This window comes from Caretta caretta, chromosome 8, assembly GCF_965140235.1.
Source record: "Caretta caretta isolate rCarCar2 chromosome 8, rCarCar1.hap1, whole genome shotgun sequence".
Taxonomy (NCBI): Eukaryota; Metazoa; Chordata; order Testudines; family Cheloniidae; genus Caretta; species Caretta caretta.
The window spans coordinates 103,099,259-103,116,298 of NC_134213.1; the positions used below are offsets into that span (position 1 = coordinate 103,099,259).

At 43.3% G+C, this 17,040-nt stretch overlaps 1 protein-coding gene across 1 annotated transcript in view; it reads right to left on the bottom strand.

The window, feature by feature from the left end:
• LOC125641970 (cytochrome P450 4B1) overlaps positions 1-17,040 on the bottom strand; it is a 51,690-nt gene continuing 34,650 nt past the window's right edge. The window contains exons 10-13 of the mRNA XM_048862667.2: positions 15,955-16,019; positions 15,351-15,433; positions 6,955-7,166; positions 1-3,018 (exon numbers count right to left, since the gene is read on the bottom strand). Of these exons, the coding sequence (XP_048718624.1) occupies positions 6,992-7,166; positions 15,351-15,433; positions 15,955-16,019 (323 nt within the window). The 3' untranslated portion in view covers positions 1-3,018; positions 6,955-6,991. The remainder of the gene's footprint in view (positions 3,019-6,954; positions 7,167-15,350; positions 15,434-15,954; positions 16,020-17,040) is intronic.

Consider the following 17,040-nt stretch of genomic DNA (forward strand, 5'->3'; position numbering starts at 1 on the left):
TTTACCTTTCTGTACTTTTAATTGTTTCTCTATAAACATTAATAGCAATGACTCACAATAGTAGCTAGAAGAAAACATGAGAAAGAATAAGAGGCAACACAAACACTGCTGCATGTAGCAATTATTAGACATGTAAGATACACGCCCTTTATATGCTTTGGGCATATTTTCATAATTAAAAACATCTTAAAACATAATTAAAAACAGCCCACTGGATAAGAATCAGCTTAGCTAGGGATCTAAGGCCAAGCCTTCTTATGCAACTTGCTGTACTCAGGGAAAGTCTAAGTAAATAGTAAGTGTCCCATGGAGGTCCTGAGATTTGGGCTTTGCTGGATTAATTAGAAAGATGAATTCCAAAATCAGGAATCCCGCCTTGAGGATGCCCTTCTGCAATCCTCTAGAGAAATGCTTCTATGGACTCTGAGCATAAGCACTCTGGCTGATCTTAAAGCTTTATTAGTAGTGATGTTCCATGAGCCAGAAAGAACCCAGCTTGCTTCTCAGATCCCAAGCTGAGTTTGCAGAGCTGACCAAAATAACCCCAACCACTCTTCTCTTGTAACTGAACAAACATGTTTTGCTCTTGATGTCACTGAGAGATAATTAACATGGAACTCCACACTGCTATTTTCATTGAGAAGAACTGCACTTCAGATATAGGATGTAACTCTATTGGCTTCAGTAGAATTAACTTTGATTTATGCCATTGTAAGTGAGATCAGAATCAGGCCCGAGGACACCAGTTTGACAGTCAGGCTCAAATTCTGCTATTGGCTAAACCAGTGTAAATCCAGAATAATTCCAGTGATGTGAGTTTATTTCAGAATTATACTGGTATAATTGAAAGCAGAATTTGGTCCTCAATTAGTAATATATATTAAGGCATCTATATAAGCAAAGCATATTTAACTTTTTAACAAATAGATAATGACCTGTTAATAAAGGAAACCCATGTGACCTGCTTAGAGCGGGATTTGTGAGATGTGCTCATATGGTGTGAGCAGATCACTATCTTGAGCCTTTCCTTTTTAGCAATAGCTAGATACAGAGATACTTACATTGCCTCCATCACTGCAGTAGCTAAGCACAGGCCCAGAAACCCCTGCCTCATTCAGAGCACAGGATGGACGGTGCTCAGTGAATGAGCAGCTATTCAGTATTTTGTTTGCTCCTCTGCTTTCAATGTGTGGCCCCATGCCATGGCAGGTTATTCAAACATTCCTCTAAAGACAGAATTATTAACTCCTGTTGCTAAGGTATCTGACTGCTTCACAAACATTAACTAATTTATCTTCATTAACTAATTTATACCCCTGGAAGATGAGTGGGTGGCATTAAACTGCCTTACCCGTGAAACTGTCCTTTCTCGTTCTGCAATGCCCTTATTACTACACACCTTCCAACTTCTGCAACAAATGAGGCAGACATCCTACAGACTACCAGCCCGATCTAAACCAGCAGGCTATATTTGCTTCTCATGTACACCAGTGTAACTCCACAGATTTAAACACAGTTACTCCTGACTTACACCAGTTTAAGAGAGATCAGGCCCCATAGTTCATGTAGCATTAAAGAAATTACCTTAGCATTAAGCCTGGAAAGGGAATTATTTCTCTGATCATGGGTAACGGACTCCCCACAACACTCCAGTAACGTATATAACTATTCTTATCCCTACTGGAACAGGCAGTTGCCTCCACACTCCAGCACAAAGAGCCGTTGACAGGGCAGCCAGCACTAGGATCCCATCCCTTATCTGCCACAAGGTCCAGTGCTTTGGAGTTAAGTTTCAGTTGCAATATGTCTATTGCTGTGTCAGTGCTCATTCTTTCAGGGCATGTAGCATCAGTCCAACTCCTTCCTACCTTGTGGCGGTTGCCATAAAACAAGTAGGTCGGAGGACCTGGGAAACTAAGTTTTTGATCATCTCCTGTCTCCTATGACACAGCTGGATCACTTTCAGCAGCAGGAAGGTGATCAATCCAAGAGACATCCTCCTACACTCATGACTAAGAGATGTTTTTCCACCCTCTCTAGCACAGATTTCATGTTCCTGCAGCACTGCATGTTCCCACATATAATTAATTAAGCATCCTGCAACCTTCCATTTGACTTCAGTTGGCATCTTCACACGTTGTGCAAAGAGGCAGTTGCATATATACCCAAGTGCTACTCTGCTGCCGAATTGTACGAACTTTTCCTGGGTTGAAAGAGTAGAAACAGGAACATCAATAAGAAGGGAAGGAGTCTGATGCTCCAAAGCAATAGGCTGCACATCAGTGGAAGTCTGCTGTGCAGTTAAATGGAAGTGGTTCAGAGGAATGTATCAATTCTGTCTAAATTTTCAATACATGTGTATTGAAATATTTTGTTGTGACTTTTGTTATGTTATTATTTATAATACAAAAGTGCAAATGTTTTGACTTTTGTAATATATGATATGTCAAAAATGATAAGGTTAAAACAAAATGTTTCAGAATATTTCATTTCATGAAAAATTCTGAGATTTTTGACTTTTTGCCCAGGTCTGGGACATGTGACATTTCAAAATCTCAAATTCCGGTTTTGGGTCAGCGGTATTAGCATCTGTTTAGCTGTGATGTTGTTCCTGGACCTGCAAAGCAATCTATAAGGTCTGTTATATAAGTCCCTAGAGCTTTTAACTTCTCATACAGTGTAAAGACATGGGACCTGATTCAGCATCCATAGAATTTAATGAAATTATTTCAATGGATTAAGCCCATTTTGAACACTTTCCCATCTGGGGACCTATTCTTCCCACATGCCCTTTCGGCAAATCAAGAATACCCTGAGGTTGACTGCCATAGAGTAACTTCAGTTGGGTAATCCTGTTGAGGTATCCAACGTGCAGCAAAGAATAGGAACCAGGAATAGTTGATCCCACTGGTGGGGTTCATGGGATGTACACTTCTTGGGCATATTTTTAAGGATATGCATGCTTTTCTTCAAAATCGGGTTACTTCATCCAGCCATTTTCTAGATGCAGGAGTACACCTGTTAAAAGTGATGACAAAAGCCATTCAGAATGCCCCTGGGCTATATAATGTCTCGGAGCTTAGATCGTTTCAGGCTATGTTAAAACTATTATGGAAGAAAAGGAGTACTTGTGGCACCTTAGAGACTAACCAATTTATTTGAGCATGAGCTTTCATGAGCTACAGCTCACTTCATCGGATGCATACCGTGGAAACTGCAGCAGACTTTATATATACACAGAGAATATGAAACAATACCTCCTCCCACCCCACTGTCCTGCTGGTAATAGCTTATCTAAAGTGATCATCAGGTGGGCCATTTCCAGCACAAATCCAGGTTTTCTCACCCTCCACCCCCCCACACAAATTCACTCTCCTGCTGGTGCTAGCCCATCCAAAGTGACAACTCTTTACATAATCAAGTCGGGCTATTTCCTGCACAAATCCAGGTTTTCTCACATCCCCCCCACCCCCATACACTCACAAACTCACTCTCCTGCTGGTAATAGCTCATCCAAACTGACCACTCTCCAAGTTTAAATCCAAGTTAAACCAGAACATCTGGGGGGGGGGGGTAGGAAAAAACAAGAGGAAACAGGCTACCTTGCACCCCCCCCCCCCCAGATGTTCTGGTTTAACTTGGATTTAAACTTGGAGAGTGGTCAGTTTGGATGAGCTACTACCAGCAGGAGAGTGAGTTTGTGTGTGTATGGGGGTGGGGGGATGTGAGAAAACCTGGATTTGTGCAGGAAATAGCCCGACTTGATTATGTAAAGAGTTGTCACTTTGGATGGGCTAGCACCAGCAGGAGAGTGAATTTGTGTGGGGGGGTGGAGGGTGAGAAAACCTGGATTTGTGCTGGAAATGGCCCACCTGATGATCACTTTAGATAAGCTATTACCAGCAGGACAGTGGGGTGGGAGGAGGTATTGTTTCATATTCTCTGTGTATATATAAAGTCTGCTGCAGTTTCCACGGTATGCATCCGATGAAGTGAGCTGTAGCTCACGAAAGCTCATGCTCAAATAAATTGGTTAGTCTCTAAGGTGCCACAAGTCCTCCTTTTCTTTTTGCGAATACAGACTAACACGGCTGTTACTCTGAAACCTGTTATTATGGAAGAGTCATTCAAAACTTATCAGCAGTAACCAGTCTGATGTCTGCCTGGTTATGGAGACATATGAAGTGGGTTTGGACAGAAAAAAAAAATAAGGCTTTGGAGAAAACAAAAAAGAAATTAAGTCATGCCAGCCTATTGGTGCATTTTAATCTGGAGCGTCCCACAATGCTAGCCTGTGATGTGTCTCCTGTAGGAATTGAGGTTTTTGTTTCGCACCTTTGTAAAGACGGGAGTGAAAAACCCATAACATCTGCTCCCAGAACATTGCCAAAGGCCAAGAAAAAATACTCACAGATAGAAAAAGAGACTTGGGTTATTAATTTCCATGAGTACCTGTTTGTAAAAAAATTTGCCCTTGTTACCAATCATAAACCAACAGTAAAAATAATGGACCCAGATGTAGGCATTCCACCACTAGCGGCAGCTAGACTTCAAAGAGGGGGTTTTGATCTTAGCTACCTACTAAGATGGGATATATTATAGACCATCTGAAAACCATGCTAATGCAGATGCATTGTCCTGTTTGCCCTTGCACACAGGGAATCGGAGAGAGGAAAATTCCATGGACAGAGTCTCTTTCCTAGATGACCTCCCTATTACAGCTAAGGAAGTTGCTCTCTTAACAAGACAAAAATGTGATTTAGCTAAAGATGATGCACCACACTTGAGACTGCCCAAATCACATAACCAAAGAGCAACTTAGCCGTCACTATTTCAGGAAACTGGAGATAGCCATGCAGAAGGGTTGTTTGCTATGGGGAATACAAGTGATAACGCCAATATGTGAACAGAAAAGGATGCTGGTGGAATTACACGAGCAGCACTGAGGGTTAATACATATGGAAGGGATGGCCAGAAATTGTTTTTGGTGGCCGGCTTTAGATTAAGATTTAGAAATGGAAAGTAGCCAGTGTGACTCCCGTTATAGCCATAGGAACATGCCAGAAGAGACACCCTGGCAGCAGCTGTGCATTGGCTTTGCAGAAAAAGCAAATATATTTAGTAGTGGTTAATGATTATTCTTGGTGGCCAGAGGTGGGGCACATGATTTAAAACCTCGTCTGTAATAAACAACTGAAGTGCTTTGCAATATTTGCCACTTATGGGTTACCCGAGGACGTCTTTCCACATAACAGTCCACGGTTTAGTTCTGGGATTTTCAGACATTCCCACAGCAAAATTCAGTGAAACATATTAAGTCAGCATCACATGGACTGGCAGAGGGTGTTGTGATGACATTAAAACAAGCACTAGACAAAAATGAATGGAGTCCCCTGCCACATTGCATTGCAAATTCCCTACTCTCATATAGGTCTATCCCACAGCCTGCCACTCAGAAGACTCCAGCTGCTTTGTTTTTAAAATGCTAGTTATGTACTAAATTTGACCTGACCTATGGAGAGCACTCGACAAAAGATGTGAAAGAGTGAAAAAACCTACCCCATAAACCTGCCAGGTTTTTCTGCTGAAGGCAGACAGTGTTGGTGCAAAATCACATTGGAGGGATGAAGTGGGGGGAAAGCTGTAAAGCAGATATTGGGACTAGAGACATATTTGGTAGAGGTAAAATGGGAAATAATGAAGAGGCCCATGGATCAACCGTTACCAGACAGAACCTCAGTACGGTTACAGAATGCGGCCCTTGACATCAGTGAGGACGTGTGTAGCTTTTGTTGGCCAGAGGAGGAGGAGGAGAAAGCATTGGAGATAATGGCCAAGAGAGAGAGGGGGATAGTGCTTCTATTGGGGGCGACCCAATCAGGTCAAAGGTCAGGTGTCACTTTCTCTCCATGGCAGGCACCACTGGCCTCCGCAAAATCACAGACCTCCTCTAAGGTTAAATTTGTGATTTTTTTTAAAATTGTGTTTGAGGAATTTACAAGGGAGGAGTGTGGTGGATTGAAAAGTGTGTTCAAATTGTGATCTATCACTTTAAATTCTCAGGGTGGGGGGGGTCTCTCTGTTTATTGGTTGTTTTGCATTATGGTTCTGAATTCTAAGAAAATAAAGTTATATTGCAACCTTCCAACATGAGTATTTAAGTTCTTATCTAACTTCTCTGTGTGCATCCAATAAACACAACTAGGAGAAAGCCTGGGAAGTCATTCCACACAAGAGCCGGAGCACAACCCTGCAGAGCCCAGGGAGGGCGAAGAGTCTGCGGAGGAGTGAGTCTGGTTAGGAGCAAAGAGTTATGTTTCTCTAAGTTTATTTTATTGGCTCTATGTTTACCCCAGAATGGGTGGGACAGAACTTGACCTGACTGGAGAAGGAGTGCCTGCAACGCTACCTCTAGCCATGAGGGGGCATGCCAGCAGTGAGTCCACTCTCCTACCCTATTAAAGAGTGATCATTTGCCAAGAGTTGCCACATAGAGGAATCTGAGATACCATAGTTTCCCCTTGTACCTAGCAAAGGAAATAAAAGCTTTAAGGTCACAACGAAGTTCCTATTTGGAGAAATTGTCTTTAAATGGTGACTACTGGATCAAATTTTCAAATCTCATCTGATAACATAGACCTAAATCTCCCGCTTGTATCAATCAACTAAACTCCGATGAAATCAGTGGAGCTAGGTTGATTTACACTGACTGAAGATCTGATTCACATTTTTCTCCCTTGCTTATCAATCTAATTTTTCTGTCCCTCTGTCATTAAAGTAACCAGAAAGTGTTTGGGAATACAGTTTTAATGGAAGACATCATATGGCTTAGAATAAATATATATATATGTCTTTGACTGGTCCAACAAGCAGCCTTTCAGGTTCAAAGGGAGTGGGGATCTTTTTTTCCCCAAAGATGGGATTTTTAATGCATTTGATCATCAAATAGCTTACAAATCTCTTATGTATTTTGCCCACTCATTTCACAATGTCAATGCCAGTGGATTTTCTTCAAGTGCACATGTATCCCATTCTTGGATCGTAAGACCAACTGGGGTATTTTCCTGGGAGTCTTCTCTGGATTGGGTGAAAACTCAAAACGTAGCAGGGACAAAGCAATGGCCACTTTCATCTCAATCATGGCAAATTGCTGCCCAATACAGTTCCTGAGAAGAGAGAGATGAAACCAGTGAGATTCCCGAACCTGAGGATCCTGGTGCTTGCTCCAAAGTTTGTGGGGCATTCCACCACTTGACTTCAAGTGCTCTTGTATCAGGCGTATTAAGATTCTTTCATGTCCCATTAATCCAACAAAAAGAGAGCGCTTTAAAAGACTTAGTTTATTGTTCACTGTTTGCCAATTCTTTGACTGGGCTAATTGCTGCTCAACAATTCCCTATGCTCCATGTGGTTCATGCCTAAAGGAATCAAACGGGTTTAAGCCATCAAACTCATTAGTTTATATTTTAGGATCAGTCCAAACCTTCCATAGACTCCAGCATTGTTGTTCATTGAATATATAGAATTCTACAGCTACAAGGAAGAAACAACATGCAACTCTTAGCACGAACAGAAGATTAGATCAGGTTTTACTATCTCCTTAGTGGAGCCTTAATACCAGGAGATGGTACTGCCCTTAATATGTAGGTGATGTCAACATATATGTCTTGACTATAAAGTAACCTCGAGAATTGTTACCCATCGCATGGTTGTTAAGCAATATGTCGCCAACGCAGGTGCAAATTGACATCGCTCTATTGACTTAAAAGGAGAAATGCTGACTTACACCAATGGAGGATCTAGCTTCTGGAGTGCATTGTTTGGCCACTAATGCAGCCCTTCAAGCACTATAATTCTGAAAGGAGGGACTGAAGGACAGGAAAATGCGTCACTCAAGAAATGACCAATATCTTGACACCTGATGGCATGGCTGATTGTTAACGTAACGGGGATGGGCAAACTCAGGTGCAGGTTTGGTTTTGCAGCACCTTGTTGGTTAGGGTGGTCTTTTTGCAAAACCAAGGACAGTTCAGCTACAGCACCCTGCATAGCAGGACCATTGTTGTTCATAAGTTCATAAGAACATAAGAATGGCCATACTGGGTCAGACCAAAGGTCCATCTAGCCCAGTATCCTGTCTTTTGACAGTGTGCAATGCCAGGGGCTTCAGAGGGAATGAACAGAACAGGTAATCATCAAGTGATCCATCCCCTGTCGCACATTCCTAGCTTCTGGCAAACAGAACTAGGGACACGATCCCTGCTAATCCTCACTTGTAGCCAATGATAGACCTATCCTCCATGAACATATCCAGTTCTTTTTTGAACCCTGTTATAGTCTTGGCCTTCACAACATCCTCTGGCAAAGAGTTACACAGGTTGACTGCATTGTGTGAAGAAATACTTCCTTTTGTTTGTTTTAAACCTGCTGCCTATTACTTTCATTTGGTGACCCCTAGTTCTTGTGTTATGTTCTTGTGTACACTTCCTTATTTGCTTTCTACACGCCAGTCATGATTTTATAGACCTCTATCATATCCCCGCTTAGTCGTCTCTTTTCCAAGCTGAAAAGTCCCAGTCTTATTAATCTCTCCTCATATGGAAGCCATTCCATACCCCTGATAATTTTTGTTGCCCTTCTCTGTACCTTTTCCAATTCCAATTTATCTTTTTTGAGATGGGGCGGCCAGATCTAAATGCAGTATTCAAGATGTGGGCATACCATGGATTTATACAGAGGCAATCTGATATTTTCTGTCTTATCATCTATCCCTTTCCTAATGATTCGCAACATTCTATTCACTTTTTTGGCTGCCGCTGCACATTGAGTGGATGTTTTCAGAGAACTATCCACAGTGACTCCAAGATCTCTTTCTTGAGTGGTAACAGCTGATTTAGACCCCATCCTTTTATGTGTATATAAAGAAGCTGAGGGCAGTAAGATAAATGGTTCTGGCCTTTCTCCAATTTTATTATTCTATGACTCTTTAATATTTGCATATATTCACTTTTTAAATTTTGTAAAAACCAAGTTGTGTTCAATTATTATTACATTTATACAAAAAATAAAAGTTGCCAACTATCCAAGGTTCTAGGCACCTCTGCCATAAGACCAATGAGATTGCCCCCAGAACACTTGACTTCCCTCTCCTCTCTCAAAGAGAAAGACATACATAAACACCTCACAGGAGCCCACATAAATACATGTGTCTTGCAGTATGCTCTGAAGATCAGTAGATTTGAGCTTTCTTGGTCCAGGCTTGCAAGTCTGTCCCAGAGCTCAGGGACCCTCATAGAGAAGGAGTTCCCACCAGTCCAGCCTCTTTCTAGTCGACGGGGAGCCCACTTGAGCACCTCTGCCAATCTCAACTGAGGCTGTATGGCATGGGGAGAGATCACAGGGATCTTAAGCAAAAACTCTTCCATTGTGGAAAGCAGTGCATAGAGACAGACACAAGAAAATAACAGGGAAAGAAATAGAAAACTCTTCCTTTCCCTAATGAAAGGGTCAAATACTGAGCTCTTTGCCTTTCTTTTTACTCACTCCCATTGATTTCTATCATAGTTTATCTGTGCAAGAACAGAATAAAGGACTCAGAATGGATCAGCAAGGACAGCTGCCTCTTGGAGTTCAGAAAAAGAAAGCTAAAGTGAGTACTGCCAAAAGCCAAGCTGAGCTGGACCTTGCAGAGGAAAAAATATCCAGTGGTAAAAGGTACTTTAGCCAGGTAAATAAAAAAGAAAACAAGGAAAGAAGAACTGGGACCACTAAGGACTGAGGATGGGGTGGAGATTAAAGAGATAATCTAGGTATGGTCAAACACAGAAATGAACATTTAGCCTCAGTTTTTAGTAAGGATAATGAGGCACTTGGGGACAGTGGCAAGGTGGCTAATGGGAACAAGGCTATGAAGTAGAAATTACCACATTTGAGGTGGAATCCAAATTCAAACAGTTTAATGGGATCAAATTGGGGGCTGGATAATCTCCACCCAAGAATATTAAAGAAAATTCACTCACGCAATTGAAAGCCCCATAGCAAGGATTTTAGTGAATCCATAAACTCGGGAGTCATACCCTGTGACTGGAGAATTGCATATATAGTAGCTATACTCAAGAAGTGGAGGGGGCGGGGGCGGGAGGAAGTAGTGATTCAGGAAACTACAGGCCCATTATTTTGGCCTTAATTGTATGCAAGGTCTTAGAACAAATTTTGAAATAGAAAGTAATTAAAGACATCAAGATAAATGGCAATTGGGATAAAATACAAGATGGTTTTTAAAAAGATAGATTGTGCCAGACGAACCTGATCTCTTTCTTTGGGAAGATAACCGATTTTGTAGACAAAGGAAATGCAGTAGATCTAATCTACTTGCCTTTCAGTAAAGCATTTGATACAATTCCACATGGGAAATTATTAGTAAAATTGGAGAAGATGGAGATTAATACAAGAACTGAAAGGTGGATAGGGACCAATTAAAGAGGAGATTGCAATGGGCCATACTGAAAGGTGAACTGTGAGGCTGGAGCAAGGTTACTAGTGTAGTTCCTCAAGGATAAATCTTGGGACCAATCTTCATTAACATTTTCATTAATGACCTTGGCACAAAAAGTGGCTAATAAAATTTGCTGGTGACACAAAGGTGGGAGGTATTGCCAATATGGAGGAGGACCAGAATATCATACAAGAAGTTTTGGATGATCTTGAAAACTGGAGTAATAGAAATGGGATGAACTTTAATAGGGCAAAGTGCATGGTCGTGCACTTAGGGACTACCAAAAAGATTTTTTGCTATAAGCTGCAGATTTACCAGTTGAAAGCAGCAGAGGAGGAGAAAGATCTGAGCATATTGGTTGATCACAGGATGACTATAAGCCACCAATATGATTTGGTGTGAAAAAAGCTAGTGCAATCCTAGCGTGCATTCAGCAAGGTATTTTCAATAGAGATAGGGAAGTGTTAGAACCATTATACAAGGCACTGGTGAGACCTCATTTGGAATACTGTGCGCAATTCTTGTCTCCCAAGTTTAAGAAAGATTAATTCAAACTTGGACACATACAGAGCAGGGCTACTACATTGATGAGAGGAATGGAGAACTTATAAGAGGAGACTTAAGGAGCTTGGCTTATTTAGCCTAAAAAAAGGAAGGGTGAGGGGAGATATTGCTCTGTATAAATACATAAGAGGGATAAACATCATCGAGGGAGAGGAGTTAAGGTAAGGGCCAATATTGGCAGAAAAATGGATATAAACTGGCCATTAACAAGTTTAGGCTTGAAATTAGATGAAGGTGTCTAACCATCAGAGAACTGAAGTTCTGGAACAGCCTTCCAAGGGAAATTGTGGGGGCAAGAAACCTAATTTGTTTAAAGACTGAGCTTGATAAGTTTATGGAGGGAATGTTATGATGAGATTGCTTACAATGCATATGGCCCAACCACAACTGCTATAAGCAAATATCTCCAATGGCCGGAGATGGGACACTAGATGGGGAGGGCTCTGAGTTACTGCAGAGAATTCTTTCCCAGGTGTCTGGCTCGTTGGTCTCACCCACATGCCCAGGGTCTAACTGATCTCCGTATTTGGGGTCAGGAAAGGTATTTTCTCCCAGGTCAGATTGGCAAAGACCCTCAGAGGGTTTCACATTCCTCTGCAGTGTAAGGAATGGGCCATTTGCTGGCTTGAACTAGAGTAAAGGTTGGAGTTTCTGTAACTTAAGACTTTAAATCAAGATTTAAGGACTTCAGTAACTCAGCCAGAGGTTTGGGATTTACTGCAGGAGTGGGTGGGTGAGGTTCTATGCCTGCAATGTTCAGGAGGCCAGATTAGATGATCATGAAGGTCCCTTCTGCCCTTGAAGTCTATGAGTCGATGAGGGCTGGGTCCAATCCATGCAATTCTAAATGATTATTTTAATGTTTCTTGCATGCTGCTGGAAGGAGCAGCTGGCCTCATGTTTGGCATTTTCTATACTCTTGTTTTCCCCCTTTCTCTCGACCCCACATCCCACTTATCACCTTTAAAACATAAACATGTACTTCACAGCTCTCAATTCACCTTCTCACTTGAAGGAAAACTCTGAAGTAGCCCTGCTGCCTTTCAACTATTGCTAAGTGCCATAGGCTGGAGAAGAAAATGTGGCATGTCTCTTTAAATTGAAGCCAGTGGAGAAATTGTAATGGCCAACCCCACCCAGGTCCCCTCCTCCTCCTCCCTCACAGCCAGCAAATCTCTCCAGGCAGCTGGGCTGATTTCAAAAGAAGCTGACTCACTAGACAGACCTTCCCACCTCTTTTCCGCCCACCCCCTTTCCGTATTTCCCCATCCTCTGTATGTCACGGGTATGTGGGCTTTCCTTTCTGTGTGGGTGATGAGCTTGCAGCCAGACATCCTTGGGAGTTGGTGATTGTGACAGTGTGTACAGGGCTGAATCTGATCCTCAGCAAATAAGGGGTCAACCTCAGCTCAGCTTCCCCCTGTTCCTCCACAGGTGCTTAAGGACAGGGTTATAAATTATTGCTTGGGAGATAGAGAGGAGAGAGAATGGTTTTGGCAGGAACAGGTTCCAGGCTCAGGGTCACAGGACTGGGTTGATTCCCGAGCTGGGGAGCTCGCTATTTCCTTTCTTCACTTAAATTACTTTAATTTGCCTTTTTGCTATTAATATTATGCGTCGAGGAAGACCTTGCCGACTGTAATTGTGTCATTTTTCCCCCCAGCCATTCTTCCAGCTTATAGTAACCTCATGAAAAAGGCCCGATATGACCAATCAGAATGTGATCTTGAATAATTTGAACCTAATTCACTTCTCCGTCACACCTACTTTGTGCTGATGAAATGCTCTTGATTTCAACAGACTGATGCTGGAATAAAATAGCAGTAGCCCAGGGGCAAATTATGCTTCTGGCATCCTAAATCAGATTGTAACAAATAGGTAGGATCATGTTCCATGTCTGGGTATATAATTCCTAATATTCTCAGCAGAGTCAGGAAGGGCAGCATAACTGTGTAATAATGTGTAAATGATACGGGAAAGCACAGTAGATTTCCCCTGGTTGGATTTCTCCCTACTGTGTTTGGAAGGTGGAGTCACTTGTCCCCTGCTGGAGATTCCTTTCAGAAGCTAAATCAGGGAAGAATCAAATGGCTTTACTTAGAGTTTGTTTACCAAGCTTCAAATGATAAAACACCATTGTGTCCCACTACATCTGTAATTTTAAGGTGTGTGGTTTAATATTATGTCAGGTGTGAGAAGAAAACCCTCTAACTTGTGTTAGTCAGCGTCCGGGTGAGGCAGATTTCGTGCCTTTCTTGTAACTACGGTTATTTACAGTATGATTAAGTCAAGGGAATTCAAAGGCCCTACACTGACTGATTTACGCCAGCTGGGGGCTCTGGCCCATGAACGTCTATGGAGCCCACCACGGGAGAAATCTCTGTGGGGGCATAAAGCTGTCCTAGTGACCCCTATGCCACGCTACTTGCAATCCCCAGGTGTAGCAGGTGGATCTTGGGAAAGGAGGTGTGATAATTGGGTCTGCGGATATATCCTCATTGTAAGCCCAGCTGTGAAAAGTGAGTGAAAGTCCATAAAGTGTCACAATAATCTATAACAACCAATGTCGATGGGGAAAGGTGCAAAGGGGCAACAAACTGAATTAATCCAAACAAAAGGACCTCCTGATCTAACTCGGGGAATGCATTTAGACCATGTCTGGAAAACAAGAGAAGTGCGGGACTGGAAATCAAAGGACCAAAACTGGTGTGTTGGAAATTAGGCCTAACTGGTGAATGCAGTAATGAGGGCAAAATGTTCTGCTCCAAACTCCCTTTTCTTTTCAAGAAGAAGCTGTCTGACAGCTGCTGGTTGGGGACAGGTAAACTGAAAGGAGCAAGCTTTGCTATGAGGGCAGTCATCACCACCATCTCCTGGGGCTCTGGGAGATACTGGGACATTGTTGGCCTTTGTCATCCTCATCCCGAGCAGACTCAGACTCAGCTGACATCGCCAGCTCCACTGGCTCAGGCTAGATCCCAACCACCACCAGGGATGTGAGATTTTGTCCTTTTCCACCTTGTTTCTTCTCTTTCCTATTCCTTTCCTTTTTCCTTCTGTCTAATAAGAGTGGCTTAGCCAGCCGAGACTGTCTATTTTGCTGTGCTGCTGTAAGCCTGTGATCACAGAGGCAGTTTAAAAGCAATGCTCTAAACAGTCCCCGGCTAGTATGAGTTTGTCAAGTCTCGGAGCGGCTAATAAAAATGTGTGCCACACTTGTTTCTCCAGCGCGGAGGTTACAAGTAAAAGCCAACACCAGAGACAGAAGCTGCATTCCCTATCCTTGCTGTTCTTTTCTCCCCTAGGGTGTGGATTTGTCTTGTTGTGTCTTTTAGGAAAGGGGACTGGATTTTCACAACCACAGCACCAAGCCACCTCAACTAACTTCTTCTCTTTCTCCCCAAAAAGACTGTTATTACCATCTTTAATACCAGCGAAGAGACTGTAAAATAGGAGGGTTTTCCTTCTAAAAACTCTCTCCGGCTAAAAGGAAAGGAATCAAGGCATGCTGTTAAAATGAAAGTCTTACTTAATACCTTACATTTCAAATGCTTGAATTGTTTTCCCTTCTTTTCTGTATCTTTAATAGAAGATTTAAAAGATTTTTTCAGTGGAGCTACACAGACTTACACGAGCTGGGAATCTGACCCATTAACTTCCATGAAGCCCTTGTTGGGAGAAAACTTTGGGGGGCATAAAGCTGTCATAGTGACCCCTGTGCCAGTCCACTTCCTGGTCCCCGGTGTAGGGGGTGTGTCTTGGGAAAGGGGTTATCTCTGTGCTGAAATACCAATCTCTGGCTGTTGGAATGGACCCATGGCATCCAAGGTAATGTAAAGCAGCTCTGAGGCTGCTCTAAATTACTCCAGGGATCAAACCAGGAGCTGGCAGCCTGAGAAGAAGGGGCTGGAGGCTTCCAACCCCTTCTTTGTCTCCCATTCTTGGAGTCACATCACACTGCTCTCTGTACATGGAACAATCTCCCATTTCCTGTCTACCTAGTGCACCCTCTCCCCTTTCAAATGCCTCCTTAAAACCCACTTCCCCAGGAATCCGTTCTGCCTTGCTTCCTGGCCAATGATCTCTCTGCACCATGTCCCTTCTGTTGCCTGACAGTACCTTCTCTCCCTTTTTCTTGTCTGCCGAAGGACCCCATCCTGTTCCCGTTGGAGTCAGTGGCAAAATTCCCATCTGGATCAGGGCTTGAGCTCTTGGCAGCATTGACTCCCTTATTAAATGCTGCGTAGGTTTGTAGCACTAAATAGACATGAATACTAATGCTATACCCCACCTTGCTCCAGCTGAAAAAGGCATAAAAGCATGAGAGTGTCTCTGGGAGGAGTTCTCCGGCGAAAACCTCATGGGATCAAATACCTGTAATGAGAGTGTTTGATAACTCAGAAGAGATAACATCACTGTAGCACTCTTGTTTAGATTGGCAGCTGATTTCTCGTATTCCTGTTGCTTGCTGAATGATAGCCTCACTGTGTCATTGTTGCATAAGTGAAATTATAGCATTGCAAATTAGATGTGTCTCCAGCCAGAGGGCCACAACAGAGCCAGGTGTGGCAGGGAGCTTTATAGCATCCTTTGAGTAGGCGGAACCATGATACAGTGGATAAGGATGCTGCCCTGGCAGTCAGGCCACCTGGATTCTATGTCCTGAAATGCTGTGTGACCTTTGGCAAGTCACTTCCCCTTTCATCTTTTCTCTGTCTGATCTATTTAGGCTGTAATCTCTGTGGGGCAAGGGCCAGGATCTTGCTCTGTGTTTGTACAGCACCTAACACAACGGGGACCTGATCCAGGATGGGCCCCCTCCGCCCCCGGACGCTACCCCAGTACAGTAGCTGCAGGAAGCAGGTTGTTGTTATAAAGACAAAAGAGTACTGTACCTCAGGATCTTTCCATAATTTGGGATCCCTGTGTATAAGATAGATGTTTATTCCAACCAAAGTGCCTGCAAAGCAACAGAAGGGATAAAAAGCTTAAGAAAAAGACAGGTCTTGGACATAGCTTCTCTGCTTAAGCTATGTTCTCTGAGGGGCTAAGCATTCTTACAACCACAGTAGCTTGCATTTTTATGACCCCCATTTTCAGGCCACCCATCCCAGTGCAATTGCTCAGTGGGAAGGTTTGACAGCTCTCCCTCTGAACTTCTGTGATAAGAGCAATAATAATATCTAGCTCTTCCCTAGTGGGGTTCTGTGACATGAAACCAGCTGGAGCTCCACCGCTCAGCCTGACTGTATGGCTCTGGAGCTCAACTGGAATCACGTGGGAGGCTTGGAACGGGCAACATATCAGCCCCGCTCCACCCAGTGTCCAGGCTGCAGAGTCTAGACATCCCTCAGGACTATTAGGGACAACACCAGGGAGCCCCTGCACCCCTGTTAAGTCTACCCATCTCCACAGAAAGAGAAGTGAGGGGGCAAGTGGGACTCCACAGCTGAGAGTCAACTGCAGAAGCTCCATTTTACATCAGCCATTGGGGGTGGACAGATCTGCTGGGCACAGAGATTTTCCCCTGGGGCAGTTGGGAACTGGGAAGATTGGACACCACCACCATGATCGTCTCCAGTCCTGCTGACCACCAGAGGAACATTTTTATCCCCCTCGTCCCCTCTAGGAGGACGACTGCAGCCCCACAGCTGCCGTAGTCTATGTGTGAAGGAGAGAAAGGGGCAGGATCTGTAGAGATTGGCAGCATGGGAAGTTCATGGACATATTCTCCTTTCAGCTGCTCAACAGGTCCCAATCACAGTGTTATGGGGAGGGAGAAGAGAGGGGAAGCCTAGAAAGTCTTGCAATGAATGTGCTGAGATCACCATAACTGGAGAAGGCATTCAAGGCTAAGGCTAGTCCTTAGTCCCATCTACTAGGGATAATAGGCTCAGATGCAGCGATAATGAAGGCAGATAGACTATGTGACCCAACAGAGGCCACTTCGAGACCAAATAACTTCAGGTTTCTACATGGCC